At 44.1% G+C, this 21902-nt stretch overlaps 1 protein-coding gene across 1 annotated transcript in view; it reads left to right on the forward strand.

Annotated features, from left to right (window-relative positions):
- Positions 1 to 979: 979 nt before the first annotated feature.
- The window catches only part of TRIM71 (tripartite motif containing 71), a gene marked incomplete at its 3' end in the record, with an annotated part of 56384 nt that continues 35461 nt past the window's right edge, over positions 980 to 21902 (forward strand). The window contains exon 1 of the mRNA XM_081996980.1: positions 980 to 1876. Coding sequence (XP_081853106.1) covers positions 983 to 1876 — 894 coding nt within the window. The 5' untranslated portion in view covers positions 980 to 982. The remainder of the gene's footprint in view (positions 1877 to 21902) is intronic.

Consider the following 21902-nt stretch of genomic DNA (forward strand, 5'->3'; position numbering starts at 1 on the left):
CTTTTCTTCTTTCCCTTCCCATCTCCTCCTTCTCTGTGTCCCGCCAGCGTGAGTCTCTGCCGGTGGGGTGGGCACCAACGCCGCCCTCCGTTCCTTCCCCCCGCCCCAGTCATGCGGTGCTGGAGGAGCAGGCGTCGGCTGGGGAGGACTGGAGCTGGAGAAGTCTGCCTGGCCACTGTGTTTCAGTGCCTCTCTCTCTCCTAGAGCTGCTCTGGATTGCAAAAGTGGAGGGGGGAACTGAAACGAAATTTCCCCTTCCCCCCCGACAAGCACAGGTTTAAAGGAAAAGAGGAAAAAACCCAACGTCCCAAGAAGAAAGAGCGAAACTTGAGTTAAACCACTGCTGCCCCTCACCCGTGTCCTCCCTGCCCGGCCAAGAGGGACTTGCACTGCCGCCCCGACCCTGTCCTGCGGCCGTGGGAAGAGGAGCCGAGCCCCGGCGGACAGGGGCCCGGTCCCCGCTGGATGCGGTGGGGATCGCGCGATTGGCGCCCATGCACTTTGTTTAGGAAAAGTCACCAAACCACGTTGTCAAACTGCTGACCCAGGGGGGAAATGAGAAGAAGACTGTGTGAGGTATCGACCGATCTGGGAATCGATACAATTTGTCGAATGCAACGGGGGATCGGGGGTTAAGTACATGTGAGGGGAAGAGAGGATCCATTTGCTGAAAGAGAACGGGACAGCTACACCTTGATACCAAAAATACCCCCCCCAGCAGCAAGCCCGGCAGCGCGGTGCGAGGCGAGGACCCAGCTCCCTGCAGACCGCCGGATCGATGACGCCGTATTTGCAAAACCGGCCAATCGATCCCACTTGGCAAAACGACTGATCGATGCCAGCTTGCTCGTAAGCCGCTTGCAAGAACTACCTTCTCCCCAGGCTGCTCCAAACGCCCCCTGCCTCCTGTGGTGCGTGTGTCGTGCCCCCCCTTCTTTTTTTTTGTCAGGGAGGGGAGATACATTTTTACCCCCCATCGCAAATGGCTTCCTTTCCCGAGTCCGATTTCCAGATCTGCCCGCTCTGCAAGGAGATGTGCGGCTCGCCGGCTCCCCTCTCCTCCAACTCCTCCACCTCCTCGTCCTCCTCGCAGACCTCCAGCTCCTCCGGGGGCGGCGGCGGCGGCTCCTCCTGCGGGGGCCCGCCGCGGCGGCTCCACGTCCTGCCCTGCCTGCACGCCTTCTGCCGCCAGTGCCTGGAGGCGCAGCGGCACCCCGGCGCGGGGGACGCGCTCAAGCTGCGCTGCCCCATCTGCGACCAGAAGGTGGTGATCTCGGAGCCCTCGGGCATGGACGCGCTGCCCTCCTCCAACTTCCTCCTCAGCAACCTGCTGGACGTCGTCGTCGTGGCCGCCGCCGCCGACGAGCAGAAGAACGGCCGCGCCACCGGCGCCGGCCCCGCCGCCGGCTCCGGCGCGGGGGGGGGAGGCGGCGGCGGCGGCAACAACCGCCACCACGGCCGCCCGCCGCCGCCTCACCGCGCCGCCGGCTCCTCGCCCGCCGCCGCCGCTTCGGCAGCTCCCTCCTCGACGTCCTCCTCCTCCTCGGGCGGCGGCTCGGCGGCGCTCCTGCTGCGGCGGCCCCACAGCCGGCAGGGCGAGCCCCGCTGCAGCTCCTGCGACGAGGGCAACGCCGCCAGCTCCCGCTGCCTCGACTGCCAGGAGCACCTGTGCGACAACTGCGTGCGGGCGCACCAGCGCGTCCGCCTCACCAAGGACCACTTCATCGAGCGCTTCGCCGCCGCCGCCCCCGGCCCCGCGGCCGCCGCCGGCCCCGCCGTGCCGCTCGCCCTCAGCCCGCCCTACCCCGCCTCGCCCTACAACATCCTCTCCGTCTTCCCCGACCGGGCCAGCTACTGCCAGCACCACGACGACGAGGTGAGTGAGGGCGCGGCGCGGGAGAGGGCGGCCGCGCTCCCACCCCTCACCGGCGCCAGAGGGACCCCGCCCGCCTCGCACCCTCCCGGCGGGCGGGCCGGGCCTGAGGGGCGGTGGGGACCGGCCGCGGCGCTTCCTCGAGGCGCTCAGGTCTTGCCGGGGGGGCCAGCACGGCCCCTCCAGCGGCCGGTTCGGGGGCGGGGGGCGCGAGGGCCGGGAGGCGCGAACGGGGCGGGGGGTGGGGAGGACGGGCGGGGGTCCACCGCGAGGTGCGGGAGTACCGGGAGGCGGTCGCCGGAGCCTCGGGCCGCCGGTGCGCGGCGGGGGCATCGGGCTGCGGCGGCGCTGCCTTTCCGAGGTAGCCTGTCCGGGGGGCTGGGGGTGGTGAGGCCGCGGAGACGCGGGCGAGAGAAGCCTTCGGTCCCCTCAGCCCCTCATGTGGCTAATGCGCAGTTAAATTACTTCGTGGAGTTTGCTGCGTATCGCGCTCGGCGTGTGACTCATCGCATAGAGAAAAAACCGCGTAAATAGGAAAGGAAGATAACTGTAATGAGGAGAGGACTTAATTATCTTTTTTTTTAATTGGAGGTAGTCGGAAAATCGGCAAAGATGTTCACCCTTGCCTATAAGCAGTTACCTCCTGCTCTTGGGGAACGTTTTAGCTGTCTCTGGTGCAAACGAGAACTTCACTGATAGAAAAATGGGAACTTGCTTTACGCGGTCTTCATTTAAAATGCTTTCCTCACAAATTTTGTTTCTGATGATGCTAAGTATTCTTTGACAGATCTGACGGAGGGTGCGGCTTCTTCAAAATGTAGTGAAAGTGTCTTAGTTTTATTGGGACATAGTTTCTGGCTGTGATAGTTTGAAACTTGATTTTCATTTGAAACTGGAAAATGGCGGTCTGCTGTCCCCCCACCCCCTTCTGCTGTGGGGGTCAACGCGGCGGATTTTGCTGGAATTTTCCAGTAACTTTAGTGTTGGAGGTAGTTTCTTCCCAGTATGAGATCGGGCAGCACAACAAGCCACTTCAGGGGAAAAACCAGCCTGAGGACAGGGTAGTACAAGAGTTTTTTGTGGGATGCTTGTTTAACTGATACGCGAAGGCGTTTAGCCTAGTGAAATGTGGTGATGCCTTTGTCTTCAGTTTCAGGGCTGCTTTTCCTCTCTCCTCTAATGCTGCTGGACCTCTGAAATAATTTTTCTAGTAAGCTCTGGAAGAGCTTTTCTTGTTTCTTAAAGTTGTTAGTGTCAGAGGACAGAAAGTATGAATTTTGTGGAAAAAGAAGAGCCTTAAAATGACATTTGGGGGGTGGTGAGGTGTGCTTGAGGGGCAAGGAAGCTTAAAAAACAAAACAAAAACTCATCAAGCTTGTGGCAATTGAGCTGCTTTTACAGCTTTTTGTGGTATCTAAGTGTCCTCCTGCTAGTGGGCTTCCTCAAGAACATGCATAACACAATGCCAGAGTGAAATGAAGCATGGTGTTCTCAATACGCTTTAAAAAAGCTATGTTTCTGCGTTCATTTTGGAGTTTAACTTTGGGCTTGTGGTAGGGGCTAAAAAGCTCCTAGTTCTTGTGTTCTCAGTATGACAAAACTTCTTCAAGTGTGTAAAACGAAACCATAGAGGACTGTTGGCCATAGCACAGAGTATCCAGCTTCTAAAGCAGATGTATTCTGCACCACTTGGGGAAGAGTAGCTGGGACAGGAGCTCCAAGGTATGTTGTAGACTTAAATGTTTGAATTGCAAAGGGGGAAAAATATATTCTAGCCTTGCATAAGCTGTACAGCTTTTCTGGAAGTAACTCCTAAAAAAGCTTGTTAACTTATTTTACATAAACTGATTTTATTTTCAACGGTGTACTTTGAAAAGAGTACATGTCTCTTAAGATTGGTTTTGGGTGTCCTTGTGTCCTGTAGACCTAGAAATTGTTTTAAAACAAGTGAGCATTTTCAAGCCTTCATCTCCTGTTGAGAAAGGCTTTTATTCTGCAAATTAATGATCTGCTGCTGTTCTTGATTAGTGAGTTTTGGTGGTTCCTTAATGTGGGTGTGCCTGATCAGTATTTGCAAGTATTTATTATTCACTCAAGGGGAAACATTTGGGAGGGACTATGACTGTTGGGAACAGTTTATACTGTAGATCTTTCTAACGTTTCCTAAAAAAGTAGGCGAGGTGTACAATTTTTCAAGGAAAGGGTGGCTGCAAAACTGTGAGGGTTATTGCTTGTTTAATTCCAAGAATGCTATTTACAGCCTCATAAAAGGAACGATAATAGAAAGACAGCCTTCTGAGAGAGTACTTGAGTGATGCACTAAGTATTTTGGGTTTTTTTTTTACACTATTAGACAGCCAACTTAATGTGCAAGGATGGAATGTAGCTTGAAACATTAATATTAGTAGTTACAAACTCTGGTTCTGCCCAGTATGTAAGTGGGAAAAGCTGGTGACAGAGCAGGATATTTCCTTAGGCTAATGTCATGCAGGTAAGTTTTTGAGCACAGGCAGATCTCATCTGTAAGCTGCTAGAATAGCAGTTTTCTCCTTCCCCAGGTTGTATCCTCCTCTCACTGTTTGAGATCAGTTATAAGGAGTTTGACTCTGACCCTGTCCCTGAGGCTTTTCTGTGCCAAAGCAGCTGGCTCCCTTATTTTCTGTCTCCTTGCCTAGAACGTGACAGCCCTGTCCTTCCAACATCACTACTTCCCTTGTTACCTTTGGTTCTGTCCCTCTCTGGTCTTTCCACCCCTCCTCCTGGGAAGCACTGTCCACTCCCCATAACTTTCCCTCCTTCCGCCCCCACTTTGAGACTCCCTCAAGGGAGGGGGGACATAGCACGGTGGGTGGTTACTTGCTGGGTGTTCCAAGTATCAAAAGAAGGCTACAGATCTGCATTTGCACGACAAGATCAACGTAGTTGCTCATCCTTTCAATGCAGAGAAATGCAGATTTGTCTGGAGCAGTCTTGTTTTTAGTTGAGTTGGTTCTGGTCTCAGTTGAGTTGTTTACTGTTGTAAAACAACAGTAACCTGTTGTGTGCTATGAGTACATACAGTCACCGACAGCTTGGCAGAGAATATTGACTGTTACTGTAGTGGCAAACGTTAAAGAAAGCGGAACTCTGAACGCTGCTTTCAGGGTGGCTTGTGCCTGCAAATACTGCGACGATGCATGAAAGGAAAGTAAGTAAAGGATTCCTAAAAAAAAAAAGTCAATTTTTCTTTGTCATACTGCTGCTGTTGAAACCCAGTCTAGTTGCTTATGGCTTGGAACCTCACTGTCTGAGGTAAAAATGCTATCAGGAGAGCAAGGGAAATGCTTAATCTCAGTCAGATGCTTCAAAGCATTCTACAAGTGTAGCAATATTTGTGTTGCAACCCTGAAAATTTTCTTCTGTGTGACCATGTTTGTTGTATGGATAGGATTATCAATGTTACAGCGGTAACTATAGATGTTATCATCATAACAGCCACTAGAATAGGTCTTTAATCTTGAAAAAGGTTTTACTTTAGCCTTATCAATAACTAAATCAAATATGCTAACTGTATGTCAAAGTGTGCTTGATGGTATTTCAGTCTGAGATGGGATGACCTCTGTTACTCTTCATAGAATTCTCAATAGTGGACTGCAAACCAAACCAGATGCTTAGGAAATGCTGGAACAGCGGTAGGATACTTGGTTTGTATAGATAAACTACCTGGATTCAAATGAGCTTGCTGTTGCAGAGAGTGGAAAAGGCCCTAAGTCTCAAGTTAAATAATGTGGGGTTTCCTTTATGCCAACTCAGCTGCTACGTGCTTTAGTATCGCTTGGTGATAACAGTGGCGGATGGTCAAAACACTTCAACAAGCAGACTTCTAACGCTTTCTAGGGAAAGTGTGGAGCTGCCAAATTCAGTCAACTTAATGGTCTGTGACCCCTTAGTTCTCATATTGCTTTACAGATTCCATGTTAGAATTGCTTCACAGACAACAAGGCAAAATTCTGTAGCATCACGGCTCCCCCAGCACTGCAAGAAAGGATTTTAAAGTTCTTTCTCCCTTAGCCACACCATTCATTCCTTTTGCTCATAACAGTTCTGGCTTTGGTCAGATTCTTCATTGGTCAGATTAATTCACACGCTCAGAAGTTTCTCACCAGATCAGCGAGCTGAAATGGCTCATGGGGGTATCTGTGCATGTGGACAAGACTGGCTAAAATTGGATTGCCATATTAAATTCTGGAGTTGCATATATTCCTGAATTTATTGTCTTTTTAGACTACTACAAAAAATTACACTTCTGCTTATTGTCTTAGACTGTATAAGATGCAACTTTTGAAGGCTTCTGTATGTATAGAGGAAGGCATTCAAACACGTAACTGTCAGCTGAACTGAAAGCTACTTACTGCTCGTATACTTGGCTAAATTTGCTGATTGAATTTATACCTAAGCTGCTCTAATGTAGGGGTAAAGCTCTGGTTTCACAATAGGGAGTGACCTGTCTTAACATCTCATGGCTTACTCAGAGAAGGGGATCTTACTTCCTCCTCTGTTCTCACCAGGTTTGAGTGAGTTAAACGGGCTCACAGAAGCATCTCCTGAGTGCCTACAACCAATGTGATAGAAGACTTTTTTCCTTCTTCTAGCATTGGTGTAAGTGTATTTGAATTGCAGATTCAAACTAAACTGGTATAAGGGAAAAGAAGGAATATCGTGGCTAGGAAGGAAGGGTAGGTTAGATAAGGTCTCTTCTCTAATGGCTTGCTGTCATTGCCAAACACTGAACTTTACTCCATGGTGCACTTAACGCTGTCCACCCACATGTATCACCAGAACAGTTGGCTAATGCAAAGGGAATATGCCTGTGTCCCCGCTTCTGGGTCTCTTGCTCAAGGGCTAGTTATATGAAACTGCAGTATGTCATGTAGGCTCTTGCTGTTCCTTTTTCTAATGGTTAAGGGTTTTTATCTCCTAACAAAATGATTAAAGCTTTTAGGAGTGCATCCCGGAGGCATTGGTCTTAACAAGTAATGCTTTATTGTGTTGCTGCTGTTGTGGCTGCTATAGCTTCAGCTTTAGAGGAAAGTGTGCGTGTGAGCTAGAGAAGTTCATGCTTCCAGTATATGTAAGAAACAGCACAGACTTATTTATACCGATGAACCTTTTACCTTATTGTACTTACTGTGTCTTTTTCTCTTCTGATATCAAATACACATGCAGGTGCCTGATCTGAAGACAACTTTGGATTCAATTACTGACTGACATTTGTGTTTCCCTTTATTTTTTCCTGGTGAAGAAAGTAGGGCAGTGAGTTATTTTGTTCATGCATGGACTTAACATCTTTAGAATGATGAAGGGTTTTAATAATCTTTAATTTTACACTTTTTAAACTTACAAATAATGTTCAGATATCTGGTGCTAAACTGGTCACCTCTTAGATTACTCTGCCTTACTTTCCTTTAAGCTGCTCCTTGCTCTGCATAAGCCTTTAGCTCCTGGCTCTTCCCTGCATGTAAAAGTATTCTATTTAACTTCTTCTCTTTTCTAAGAATGAAAACTTAAGGATTAAAACTGCTTTAATACGATACTGGACAGAATCAAAACCTCCCCTTCTTTCCCCTATTTTGACTCTATGTTAAAATACTTTCAATATTTTAGGGGTTTTTGTGTTTGTGTTTTTCTGGTGATAATCTGTTATCATTCTACTACTGGCTAATTAAACATGACTTCAGATAATTTCCAGTGAGTAAAAATTGGAAGAAACAAATGCCTTGTCTGTTCAGGCAACTTTCATGGGTTGTTTTTACTTTGAACATCTTTGGAAAAAACAGTGGTATCTGTACAGTGGAAACTTGCAGGCTGCGATATAGACCTCTGAGGCTATAGTAACTTTCTTGAGAAAATGGGACTGGAGATGTGCATACAATAGGCAGGCATGAAACTAGTCTACTGTATACTGAGAACTTAATTTTCTTTAACCCCAGTTTTGCTAAAAGTGATGTCTTGAGAAGTATATCTCAACTTGGAGAGGGTCTGATTGATTGCTTCAATTTAGTGATGGAATCTTGCATCGTGTGTAGGAGTTTCTCCTTCTAGCTAAATCTTCAGAGCATGTAAACATGCTTGCTAGACCATGCTTCCTTAGAGGAAGACTACCTAGTTCCTCTGTTTTAAGAAGGTATCACTCCTCTTTCAATACTGTCTTGACCCTGTCTCTTCCTAGTTCTCCTCCCATACTCCCTTCCTTCCTGCAAAGTTGTTGGTGTCTTTCCATCAGACAAAGAATCATGATGTGTTGAGAGCACAGATCTTAAGCTGTATGAACAATGCACTGAATGCAAGACTGTTACCACAGATAAGATTTCACAGAAGGGGTTTATTGTCTTTAGCTGTAATCCACTTTCAACAGAGCAGTTGCAAACATAATCTTGGATCATAATTATGTAGTACATAACTTCTAGTAATGCTTTTACCCTGTCATTCTAAGTCTTAATTAAAATGCAGAAATACTGGATGGGAATGGGACTACTGCTTGGCAATGCAAATATTGGTTAATGTAATGAATGGGTGTCCCCAATCCTAAAATCTTAGGCATATGTCCTTGTTTTAGCTGTTCTCATCATGGGCTCTGCTGCAGTTCCTTCCACAGGTTGTTTTCTACTTTCCCTGGCTGGGCTTGTTGAAGGGCTATGTGGGTGGGATGGGTTTGGTCCTCTTGTCTAACTAATTAAGCTTGTGCATCCAAATCAATTTTGAAAGCTACAGGAACAGAAGAAAAACATGTTAAAGAATTGGAGCAATACTATTTTTGAACTGTTTTCTAACTTGAGTTAAAAAGCTGCTTTACTATGCAGTATCACTTTGGACAACTTTATTTCTTCCTCTTCCCTTCCCCCTCACATTAAAGAAGAGAAATTGCACGTGGCTAATACAGGAGTAGTGCTTCTTTCCTAAAGTTCATTTGACTCTAAGCTACTTCTTTCTTCCTCTTTACCAACCGTCAACAAAATAACAGAACTTTCATCTGTGGTGTCCATAGCTAATAATTTAGGAACTAAAAATGCTGACCAGCTTTGAATGCTCTAGCTGTGTAATATGGAAAGGAGTAAAACTGAGTACCCACAGATGAGGCTCACGATTGTATGTTTTGTATTGTCCTACTGTGCTGCCTCCTGGGTATGTGTGCAATACTGACACTTCCTCACAAGAATTAATTCATAGTTACATGTTCAGCTACAAGAAATAAGAGCTGCATTCCTGTTACTTCACTTGAGTGTGTAACATACACTTCTAAAACCTCAGATGGTGAGCTTGTTGGATAGGGTGATGTCTGGTCAGCAGTTTTCCTACATACATAGGTGAAATATTTTTGAAGTGACTAAGACTTGAACTGGAAACCTTAAATGAGAAGCTTATTGTTTTGAGATTCTGCATACTTTATGCTATATGCTTCTGCCCTGATGCTGAGTTAGAGAAAATGGCTTACCTTCCAGTAGTAGGTGGGTAACTTGAGGCAATCTCTAAATTTGTCTCACCAGCAATGGGTGCAAGTTGCTTTTCAGAGTTGAATATTCAAAATTTTGGGGACTGTGAGATATGTCTTCAATGCTGTGGCTGAAATGGTCTCTACTGAACAAAGAAATGTGAAGTATCTTAAACTCTTATCTGAAATGGGCAGATTAATCCAACCAAAGGTTGGTGTTTTCCTGTTGTTACCTAAATAATGATGTCTTACTCCTGTTTGTAACTATGGTATAATCTTTACTAAGATCACACAAGTAATCACCAATGCTGCACTCGGTACCAATACTTTCCAGGACTGTCAAAATAGTGACTGCCTGCCCTTGGATCTTAGCGCTTTGCAGGGAGAAGGGTCCTTTTGTTAACTAAAGGTAATAGCTAAACTTACATTGCATCATTTTCCCTTTAATGTGGTCTCCATGTGTAACCAAAACACTAAAGGTTTTTTGTCAACTTTGCTAAACCTTATCTTTTCTAGTTGTTTGCTTGTATTACATGCCCATCCCATACATTTTGTGGTTAGCCAATGTTGCAAACTACCATCTACAGTAAACATTTCCCTTCCCTAGTTAAGGTATTGTAAAGGTACAGAACTACCAAATGCTCTGTTTGGCTGGATTAAAAGGCTGGCAGGGACCTGAGACTGGGAAATCAAACTTCAGTGGGATTCTCGGATGGTAACGTTGGAGCTTGTTGCTGTATCTTCCCTTGTCCCATGTTTTCTTGGGTTTTGTGGGTTCTCTTTGCATGCTTGGGTACTTGCTGTCCAGAGTGGCAGGCATATGCTAGAAAATTAATTTTATACAGCCTTTTGTTCAGCTGCTCTTGGTTAACAAAAGGCAAACTATTATTTAGGGGAAGATGTCAGCTATCAAACTTAAAATCCCCCCCTTTTCCCTCCCTCTTCATTTCGGTGGTTCTTATTACTCACACTATTCACACTGTCAGACAGTTAAGTGTACAATATAAAAATCCCTGGCCTTAAATCTTTGGTGCAAGCAAAGCTTGAAAGCTGTCTGCAGCACGGATGCCTCTAAGCTTTGTCTCCCAACCGAGCGCTGCATCGAGAGACTGGGGAGTGCCGCTCCAGTAGCGTGGCCCACAAGCGGCCAGCGAGCTAGTCGTACTGGTCCCCGTTGCCTGACGAGGCTACTATTCCTGATCTGCTTGTAACCTCGAGTAATGCCACGTCGGGCGTAATGCCACGTCTGGCAATCCAGGGTGTAGGAGATAATGATCAGGAAGCTGCTTCTTGCTGTCGCAAACCATAGAAAGATGCTCTGTAGTTCTAAAACGTTGCGGTAAGTGCACGTATACGTGAGGCAGAGCAAGTCTGTTACTGGGGGGGGGTGTGTGTGTGGAGAAAAAACCAACCCACTTAGAGAATGGAAAGAATCATCGTGCCTCCAAAGCCTCCTTTTCCCTTTAAAAGCAGTGCTGGTGAAGAGTTAAATTTCACCCCCCTGCAGCACACCCCGCCCCCACGGCTATATATGGTGTGCCCAAAGGCACTGGAGATTTAATACATTGAAGTTGGAGCGTGAAGGGGGTCTGCAGGCTGCTAGACAAAGTCACTCAAATTTCAAGAATACTTGATCCATACAAGGATGTTACTTGAGAAAGGCATGACTTCTCGGCAAGAAACTGGTTGCCAAATGAGCTGGCCGAGTGAGTGTGTCCTAAACACAGGTTTTGTGGCTAGATGAGCAAGTTGCAAACCAGATTTTTTTCTTTGATTTAATTGATAAGCAAGCCAGCTAAAGTTGTTGTGAGAACCATCTCCCTTCAGAGAACAATGGTTAGTTGTAGGGGAAAATGAAAATTGTGATTCTCCCACTGAAGTGCTTGCAAATTGTAGACGCTATTGGGCAGATACCCAGATTATCTCTTGTATCGTATTGAAATGACTGAACACTAGATTGAGCAAATGGCAAATACAACTTTTCCCCCTTCTAGTTACTGTAGAAGCAGCTGTCATGTCACAATGGTGTCCCAACACAATGCATTTAGTGTCAGCTTCTGTTAAAGGCTTTTAAATGGATGGGCAAATATTTTGGAAAGAGAGGAGGGACAGTTTATGAAAAAAAAAAAATCAGAACTAGAAATGCCAGGCAATGGTCTGGATTGGATTCTACCCTGAAAGAAATAATGACCAAACTAAAAACAACAACAAAACATTGGGGAATTAGGGAGGATGAAGTACAGAAGTATTACTGGCACACTGAGGTCCCAGGCTTCCCAGTGCTGCTTTTGTAATTAATAAAATGGTAATGGGGGGAGGATGTAATACTCTTCCTGCTTTTTCCCCTCTTGTACTTAATATGATTGTAAGTGAGGGAGTGGATGTAATTCTGCGCCCCCCTCCATATCATGGAAGCATGATAAGCATTCTAATAATAAGATTAGAATTGGGAATTAGATTAGGATTATAAGTGGTGGCTGTTGACAGTGTCCCAAAAGGTAAGAGCATGCCCTTTCTTAAAGAGTGGGTGTTGTCTGGCTTCTCCATTCTAGATGACATTTATTTGGTGGTAGTGTTTCATGGTAGCTCTTGCTCTGTTCTAGCATTACTTTTTTTTTTTTCCCCCATGGACTCGGTTCTCTGCTCTAGTGAGAGGCTCAAATGTGTCACCCTTGAGCTTTCTATTGCTGAAGCATGGCTCCCTTACTTGAGTTACCCTGTATGGTTGTCAGTGGGATGGTTAGTTATGGAGGTTAGTGGGCAGTCTGGGCAGGCTAGCTTGAGTGGAAGCAAGTCTTGGAAGGTCTTGAGCTGACTTCCTCTGCTGATGGAGGGCTGTTTACTCCAAACCTTGGGCTGCTCTTGAGAGGTGCTCTTCCCAATGACAGACTGCATACAAATTTGATATACTTGATGGGATAAATCTTACACAATTGTGACTTGTCAAAACAAACATGATTTTACCTTCATGTTATTGCCTTTCTGACAAAGGTGATGTTATTCTATCTTTGCATCTTGTCAAAAAGTAGTTCAGTAAGTACCTCTGAATCTGAACTGTTACACTCTTAAATAGTAGCAGCTGTGTCAAGCCAGCCTCATTTCTTTGTCTCTGTACTGATGACAAGTGGAAAACCTCTAAGGCAGTGTTCATGTGAGCCTGAAAGGGTGTGGGGGGAGCTTCCATTCAGAGTGGCTTACTCCTGAAATAATATTTTCAGGAAGCAATGGTGTGCTTTGATTGCATGTGATGCTGCTAGTTAAAATTAAAATGTCTTTATGGTCTAGGAAGATAGGTCTTCCAGAGAACTACTGGAGAGATTCTGCTGGAAGTTCTGAAGCACTGCAATGAAAATTAACATAGTGTGTACATTAATTTCCCCTTGCATGAGCCTTTGGCATTGACTGGATATCGGTAAGGTCAGCATGTCTTTACAAAGACTAGAGTAGTTGGGTTCTCTGGCTGGCCACTTAAGCTTGCAGTGGCATACTATACACTTGGGCTTGGATTAGATCCAAAGGCTGCTCTTTCACCTGAGCACTTCCTCGTCAGTTCTTTCATTACTTTTCCTATGCCTCTGAGCCAGTGAAGTGAGTTCAAGTAGTATGTGATTACTGACAGTATTTACTAGTGATCCTATCTTGGTCTCTTGGCAACAATGCCAAAAAACTTTATACATTGAGTGTAGAAATGGGAGAACCTTAATTTAAAAGTGCAGGTGTTGACATGAAGCTTACTCTTACAAACCAGAACCAAAAAAAAAAAATCACCTTGAACCATTCTTTCAGTTAATAGTTTAATTTTCATATCTCAGTACTTAAATGCTGCTAGCAATTGAATTTTATTTACCTACAGAAAGGGCCATAACTTTTTAGGGTGTTAAACTAATCACTAGTTCAATTTTAATTTGTTTCTGATTTGTTCATCAAGCCACAAAAACTTTGTGTGGAGGACTTACTCAGCTGTTCTATTTGGCAACCAGTTTCTTACAGAGAAGCCATGCCTTTCAAGATCCTTGTAAATACCATTCGAGGTTGGCATTTTTATTTGGTATATGATGTTACTTCTGAAACCTATTCTTAATGCCAGCCTATGCCATTCAACAAAGAACAGGGCTGCTGAGGAGCTCAAGCTGATGAAACGCCTTCAGTGGTATGGACTCTAAGCAGGGTCCAGGCACAGAAAGTTGTGGGGGAAGAAGTGACATAGTGTTTCATATGCAGGCAAAGCAAGGTGGCTTACACAAAACCTGGCTAGTTGCGTTGATAGCATGGCACAGGAATCCTTTGTCATCTAAATCGGCATTTCCTTTCTGCTTCAGTGTCCTTCAGCCAGTCTGTGTTCCGTATCTGGTCCCATCACATGTTGATTAGCAACAAGCAGCAGGGTGAACTGGCTCAAAGCTAAGAGGGAGAAAGCCAATGCCAGGCTGGCTGGAATAATTGGACAATGGAGGTAGCAAAACCCTGCAGCTGAAGATGCTCTAGGGAAGAAGGAAAAAAAGTAATGAAATTCCCTTTCTCTTGTCCAAACCTATTAATTTCTTCCCTTTCCCCAGCTCTGCCTTAAATCTTAACAACCCAAACTTTGAAAGGGAATTATGTAACTTGGATGCTTTGACTGAATTTTTGGTGAAACCTATAGTTCCTCTTTTCATTATAAAGTATTCTTGTGACTAAACATCTCACTTTTAAGTTGTCAAGTTTTGGTAGTGCAAGTCACTCTCTAAACATGGAGCATGTATTCATTCCTTCCAAATGTTTAGTAATATGCTTTTTCTGTTGCTATTAATTTGTCTTTGTTATATATTGTCAGTATACCTATATAAATATCATTTTTACATAGTATTTGTGAGTGTTTGGCTAAGTGTAAGACTGACTGACTTTTTTCCTAAATGAAAGATAAATCTTGACAGTTAATCAATCTAGGAATAATGTATTGAACAAGTATCCTGTCACAACTGTTGTTCTTGTCTTCACCATGTTCAGTACAGCTGTTTTATGGGGGGAAAAAAAAGGAAAGCTGTATTGTATATAGTCCTAGAGTAGCTGGTCTGCAAGGTGTCCTTCCATTTTAATTTATATCTAAAATCATCATGGGGAAGCCCTGACGATGTTCTCTCTTACACTCTTTAACATTAGTTTTCTAATAAGAGCAACAGAAAAAAATGGTCTCATCTGAAAATACCATATAATGCATGAAACTTACTGTCTTCTCCTCTAACAAAGATTATATTATTTTCATCAATGTTTTTATTGTTTGAAGTTTAAATTCATTTTAATGCCATCCAAGGAGGAAACATAAAAGGAAACGCTCATCATGGAAAGAGGAAGTGTTGCATGTTAAACACCAAAAATTAAAACAGAATAGCAGTGCCTCCCAGCTGAGATTACTATGTGCTATCCAAATGCTATCAGCAGGTGAGAGACTCACTGAAATGGTATGCTGTCTTAGAGATCTTGTTTGCTCTTCCAGGTATTCCTCAGCATATGAGAACAGTGTCAAGTGCATTTGCATATGGCTTACCTTGGGATGATCTGAACTACTCATGATAATGAGTATATTCTCATAACTTTATTCTAGTTGTAAGTTCTTGGAACTGACAGAACTTGGTTTATTCCTTGCTTTAAGAACAATTATCCCATTCTATGTTGTGGCTTACAATTTTACTACAAGGCTTGCTGGTATTAATTTTGCTAAGGTGTATGTAAAGAAATAGTTGCCACCTGTATTAGTGGATTCTCATTTTGGAAATACATTGGCAATTTTCCATTTGGCTCCTGTGGCAGAGATACTTTGACAGACAGATATATAGTCCCTTGCTCTAAGGAGGGAAGTAGGGGGAAATAATCCAAAGTGACTTCCACAGCTGCAAATGTAGTAACTTGTTTTGGATGCACATATTATAATGAAGTAGCACATCGTTTTGAGCAGTATGATGTGAAAAGATATAAAATGCTATACTTGTGATCTAAGAAAGGAAACTCCTCTTCAGAGGCCCCTGTCTGACCCAGGCAAACTGCTGCCAGCAGCTCACTAGCAGCAAATGGCTGTTGTTGAAAGATACTCTCCTAAATCAGCGAGAGTCAGAATATCGTGGTGTGTGGGTTTTTTCCCCATTTTATGTATCTGTTTTTCTCCAAGCAGGGGACACATTTGTGCCAAATATGTATGCCATGGCTCTTTTTTCCACTACAACGAGGTAGAAATGCTTTCAGAATGGAAGATCTTTATAAATAAATCAAAGTTTAAACAAACAAAAAGAAACAAAACCAGCCAAACAAATTCTCAAAACACCCAGCTCTCATGTGGTCAAAGAAGCCACTTCATGGAGTAAGCTGACTTGTTTCATGTTTGATCCCATATGGAGTTACGGAGGGAAACCATTCCTTGAGTGCTTTTGTTAAATAAAGCTGTTGCCATGAATTAAGCAACACTGCCCTGGAATGTTTCTGATCATGGTCTTGCAGAGCTTGTGACCTTTGCACTGAACATGTGAACTGAAACTTCATCTTCCAGTGTTCAATAACCATGTTAAAAATTCAGAGGTGAGGCAGTCTTGGGATTTCCTTAGGCTAGCTTAAATGCCAAGTGAAACTTAAGTACTGATTTATACAGTTACTCTTCCTTTTTTGTAAATCTAAGTCAAATTGAGAAAGCTAAAATCTTTAGAATAAAGATGAGGATTCTTTTGTCTCGTGTGTGTGTGAAACACAAACACAAAAAAACCAAACCCAAAACCAACTGCATGGACAATCTCTTATAATGCGTGCATTTATTTGGGCATACTAAACCACTAAAATATTGCCACCTCCTTGTCTAGAAGCATCCAATTACTATTAATCTGGATGTCTGCAGTAGTATACTACTAGTGCTACTTAAAGCAATTGCTTTAACCAAGAACTGGGTGTAGTGCCTGAAGAGGCTATTCAGTTTAACTGGGCTGCAGCTGAAAGGGAGAGAGGAGCAGTTTAAAATCTGTGCCTCTTGCAGCATATCAATGTTTGCCACTGGGCTTCCTACCCTACTAGAATGCTATAAACAATTAGTATTTTTCTTGTTTACCAGATAGAAACACTGCCACCTCTTGGCTATTCATTGTCCTGACCCTTTTAAAAATACTTTTTTTTAGTTACTTGTGATGTTTTCTGATGCTGTGTTTCTGAATAATCGGGTGGTTGTGTGGTGAAAGTTTTAGTATCGCATACTGTAGACTTGAGATTTTGTATGGATGTCTTAATCATTTGCTGATCCTACCCTGGAAGAAAAGGAAGAGAGGATACTACTTGGTTGAGTGACTGTCAACTTTCTGACTCATCTCTGTGTATACCTCCCTTAAAAATATACTAGGCTAAGATGGGCTTCTGTCCTTGCTAGATTAGCTGAGCAGACAATTCGGCAACAGTGCTGGCATCTGAAAGTAACGTCCGGCACAAGAAGATTCAGCCTTTATGCCCTAAAAAGAGATTGACAAAATACTTCCTACTGATCTCATTTTTGACCGAATTCAAATAAACAATGTTGATCAAATACTGGATTCTGCAGAGCTGGGGAAAGAGGGTCATGTTGGGTTCTGATATGTCTCTCATAGCAGTGAAGTTGGCTTGAGGAGAAATTTAAAATATTGCCGCTTCAGTATTACCTATATTCTCTGTGGGTTACATAATAATTAACCAACCCTTAATTCCAGAAGACTTCCTTCTCAGTTGGGAAGTTATGCTTCTACCCAAATGCCTTTTCTTGCTGTAAGCATCCTTGTCTTTTCCTATAAACATCTAGTGTTGTGGTGGCCAAGTGCTTGTCTGGTTGTGCAGTGAATCTTATTCCCAAGAATGCATAAAGAAGGGTGACTTCTTCAGCCCAGTCAACCACATATGAAACCAACACCCTTGATGCTGGCTCTTACTCTAACAAGCCAATCCAACAGTGTTCTGGGAAGAGTTCCTGATTAAAACCTGCCCAAGTGAGAGAGAAGTCTGACTTGCCACTTCTTTGAGGACTTCTCCCATAAGAGTAAGTCTGATGCAAACCAGTAACACCCATATCCCAAAAGGCTGTAATACCAGTTAGCGCAATCCCTACCCCAAGCAGCAAGTTTTTAGTGGCATTCAGAAACTTGAGACAGAGACAGGGTGCTTATAGAACATGAGAGGACTTCAGTGGTTGAGTGAGACTGTCAGGATGCTAACAACATCCTGACTTCTATATTAGCAAATGGAATTAATTTCTTGATGTGTAACTTAAGCTCCATGATGGGGATAGAGCATCTGGGTTTCCAACATCTGTTCAGAAGTTGCAGCTCAAAACTTTTTCCCAAAGGTAGTCTCCTTCTTATGCTCCCTACCCCAGCCCCTTCCAGTGTAGGAGTGGGAGGTCATGGTGAAGTGGCTTTGCTCTGTTGTATCCCTATTGTATGCACCTCTCAAAGGTGAGGCAGGTGTAAATCCAATTTCTTGTGAAGGTGAATTTCCAAGTCTAACACGGTATGGTGGTTTGGAGTCTCTTGTGGGAGCTATTCAACTTCGTAGAGCAGAACCTGAGCAACTGGCCCAAGAGAGAGCCAGGAGGAGCCTGGCATTCTCATCGGTGGCGGGGGTCTGGGATGCCAGTCTGTGCTCCAGTGGCTCTTATTTCATCTCACTAAATTCTTTACCCAGAGTTAAAAAAAAAAAAGGACTCACTCTTGTGTTACTGCAGTATGAACTAGAAGATAAGCTGGAGTTTCTTAAAGACATACTGTGCCATAGCAAATAAAATTTCACTGTGCAAGCTATATATGCTTCCTTTTTTGCAGATCTTAGAGTGAGGAAATAGAAAAGGGTGAAAGATACTACACAAGCTTTACTAAGCCTTCTCTCACATCTTGACTTACTGTAAGCACCATTAGTTGTCTAGCTTTGAATCATAAGGTTTAGAAGAGCTCTGATGTTTCATTCTTGGATTTAAATGGCAAGTAATAGGACAGTCCCAGAGATTCCTAAAATATTTTTGTTTAGCAGAAGAAAAACCTTTATGTTGTGTTTAGTTTTGATGGTATACAGATTTAAAGGTGTATTGTGCTGATGCTATGTCATTAATGAAATTGACTATTTTCCAGCATCCTTATTGGCATTGTCAATCATACTGTATAAGCAGTAGTGACTGATTTTTAAAATGGAGTCTTGCTGGAGGGAGGAAGGCTTGGCAAATACGGTGCATCTGAAAATTACTGGAAAACAGTAATTTTCAGAAGTGTGTTTGTAGTGGCAGATTCATTAGGATAAAATGTTAACTGAATAGTTCTGGCTAATTTGTGATAAAAGTGAATAGATAATGGAATTGCTTGCAGCTATTACGATGGCTAAGTATTTTGAACGGACGAACAAAAACCTACCTTAAGATTTTTTTTTTCAGTCTTTTTGACAAAGATTAAGAGTCTTTAACATCTCAAAACATGTTTGACCTCCCCACCCTTAAGCCATTTTGACACTCTTTACCATTGCATTTCAACAGGAAAGAAAGATCCTTTTTATAGCCAAATGGCTTCCTCTTCTCTTCTCCCTCTTTCGCCTCCATCCCCCACCGCAGAGTGCCTTTCTAGTGCTCAGCCTTCAGCTGCTGCCTGGATACTGGCTACATCTGTCTTGTTTAGATGGTCCTAAGGAAAAACAGCACAGAATGTGACCGGAGGGCCAACAACAAGATATGTTTCTTTTCAAATTTGAAAGGGAGTCCTGCACTTGCTTCTGCCTGTTTCCCTCAACTGTTTTTAAATCAATCATGGTTAGGGCTGGTAAATGCCTTCTCTTCCCTCCCTCACTGAAATGATCAAAATCCAAAACATTTGAAAAGTCTAACGAGTTAAATATGGTGGTGTTCACAGGACTGTTTCCCCTCGTGCAACTTCCAGTTTGATGAAATAAACTCTCTTTATGGGCTCTTGCTTTGAGACGGCCATTGGGAAAAGTTTCAAAGAGGATAGTGTTGCTTTGGGTGGAATTTCGAGGTTTGCAACTCCATAAAATGCTTGCACTGACAGCGGACTGGGCTTTTGTACTTGCATTAAAAGGGACAGCATTAAAAACTGATTTTTGAGTCTGAGCCGTGCTTGATGTTTTGTTGGGATTGTGGTGTGAAAGATGGTGACTGTCCTGGAAAGAGTAATTATGTGGGACAGATAGAGGACAGCATAGTTCCTATTTTGGGGGGAATTTTCTGGTATTTTAAGTGCAAGATGAGGGCTGGAACAGTGACAATCTATGCCAGTCAAAAATGGTGTTACAAACTCGTGGGGTGGTGGTTCTGTTTTCTAAAGGTTAATCAACTGGGGTGGGGTGTGTGTGATGTGACTTGAGCTTATTCATAAAATTCAGCTATAGTTGAAATTAATTTGCCCTTGTGGCAGTATCTTGTTACACACAAAATAGGAGGAGGCTCTCTTAAACGTCGGCACGTCCTCCTGCATTTACATCGCAACCTGTGTGTGTCTGGCTGTTCAAAGGTGCTGGCTTTTGGTTAGCAAAAGCCCACCCTGGATAAATGTGTATTATAATGAACTGCAGGGAACAGAAGAGAAACAGCAGCAGCAGCAAGGAATGGCTTTTGTAAACTCGGGTTACCTCTTGTTTTAGTGATGGTTACTACTACTTTTATCCATTCAAGAATTTATTAGCCATTTCATTTTTAATAGGCTTATACTGCAGTGAAGGGCTATAGATGTATAAGCTCTATTTTGCTCATTGTGATGTTCTAGAGTCATGAAATAAGGACAAAGTAAGTGTGTAGGCTTAGGAGATGCAGCCTAAATAGTCTGCGTGTTACAGCTGTGGCAGATGCCCAAGAACTTGGTCCCTTAAATTTTCTGGAAACATTGCTAGAGTGAGACTCTGGGTTTCATTTCAGCATTTCCTCTGTAGTAACAGTGCTTGAACTTTGGAATCCACTTTCCTGGCTTTTGTGTGGGGAGGCAGAGCAAAATGGATGTTTGCACTGAACTCAGCATGTGCACTGAGCTTCAGATAACAACTATTTGGCTTTTTAACATCCTTGTATTTGGCATGTTGAACCAGCCACACGGGGCTGTCCTATGTATTCATGCATGAGGTACGGGAAACTAACCTGGTCAGCTTGCAGGAGCTTTAGCTTTCATTAACCTTGTGTTGCTGAAAACTGGCTTGTGATTCTGTGCAGAGATGTATAACCTAACCCAGCTCTGAGGCTGCTTTGGCTTGCGTTGGAGAACAAAGATTCTGAAGCATGTGTCTAGGATGTATGATAGGGACAGTCTCGACCTTAGGGCAGTCTCTCTTAAGACATGTTGCAGAATTTTTTGTAGAAATGGGTAGCTTAGGCCTAAAACTAAAGGAAGGCTTAAAAAAATGTGTTCCCCCTATGAAAATATGGATTAAATAGTCACTTTCTGCAAATCTATTTCCCTATCTATTTCCCTCTGACCCCATTTCTTCCAGACTTGAAGGAGTAAATGTGAATTTCATTCACTGATTGATTAAACAAAAATCAGTGCCCTAACATCTGTTGATTCTCAGCAGACCTGAAAGGTCACAAACTGCAGTAGGCTGTGCCTGTACTGGTGGGATCTAAGTGCTGGCATAAACTGGCATGTACACTAGCTGGGTTTTGCCTTAACCAGAAGGGCTGTGGAGTCCGCAGAGTCCAAACACACTTGTAAATAAACTGTAGCTTTGTCTTCAGCCTGCTCTTGAGAGGAGTGGATTTTCCTGGATGAAGTGACCTGCTAAAGCCTGTGTACTGTTTTTAGTCTGTGCCTTTCTGCTGCAGAAAAATGGGGTTTTAAAATGAATATATTAAAATTATTAGCCCTTGCTTTCATTTTCAATTTAGTGGAAATTGGGAGACTTGAGTTTCTGACTTACTGTGCTGTGGGGATTGGTCTCGCTGCCAAAATCCTGCACTTGGCCTATAGCTCTGGGTGCAGCCCTCTTCCTCTGGTGTGGGGTGGGAGTGGGGCTCAGTGCCCAGCTTACAGGGGAGGTGGGCCTGAGGGATAAATATTCACTATACGCAGAAGTAGCATGTGGCTGAGGGGAGCGCTGTGGGCATTAATAATAGCCTGTGCTGGAAAGCGCTAATAAGAATCCACCATTTTTATTCCTGGTCATTGGAAGCTGATGTTTGGCCTCCCCAGACTACCCTGAACGCCTCCAGCCTCTCAAAATGGAGGCTGTTTGCCGATACAAAGGCAATCAGCAATGCTGCTGGAGGGCGTTCCCTCCCCACCACTTCGCTCCTTCAGGCTGTGTTGCTGCAGTGGCCCCAGCGAGCGAAGGGCATGCTGCTGCGGGGAGGAGGGGCAGGCCGGCCCCTCTTGCTCTCCGGCTGGCGGTTCCCACCGCTTGCTCGTACATCCGCACCGGCTTTTACACCTGTGGTAGTAATTCTTACCGCTTCACCAACCTCGGTACAACAAGCCACGTTAGGGGACTGAGCTGGCTTCATAGGTTATGGACAAGTTCAGGGTAGTCTTCAGCCAGACTGGTTCTCTGGTCTCGCTACGAGGTGCTAATGCTTGCGTGGGGGAGTTGGCTAAAATGGGGGGATGCTGA

This window comes from Phaethon aethereus (assembly GCF_964289735.1).
Source record: "Phaethon aethereus genome assembly, chromosome: 2".
In the NCBI taxonomy this organism is placed as follows: domain Eukaryota; kingdom Metazoa; phylum Chordata; class Aves; order Phaethontiformes; family Phaethontidae; genus Phaethon; species Phaethon aethereus.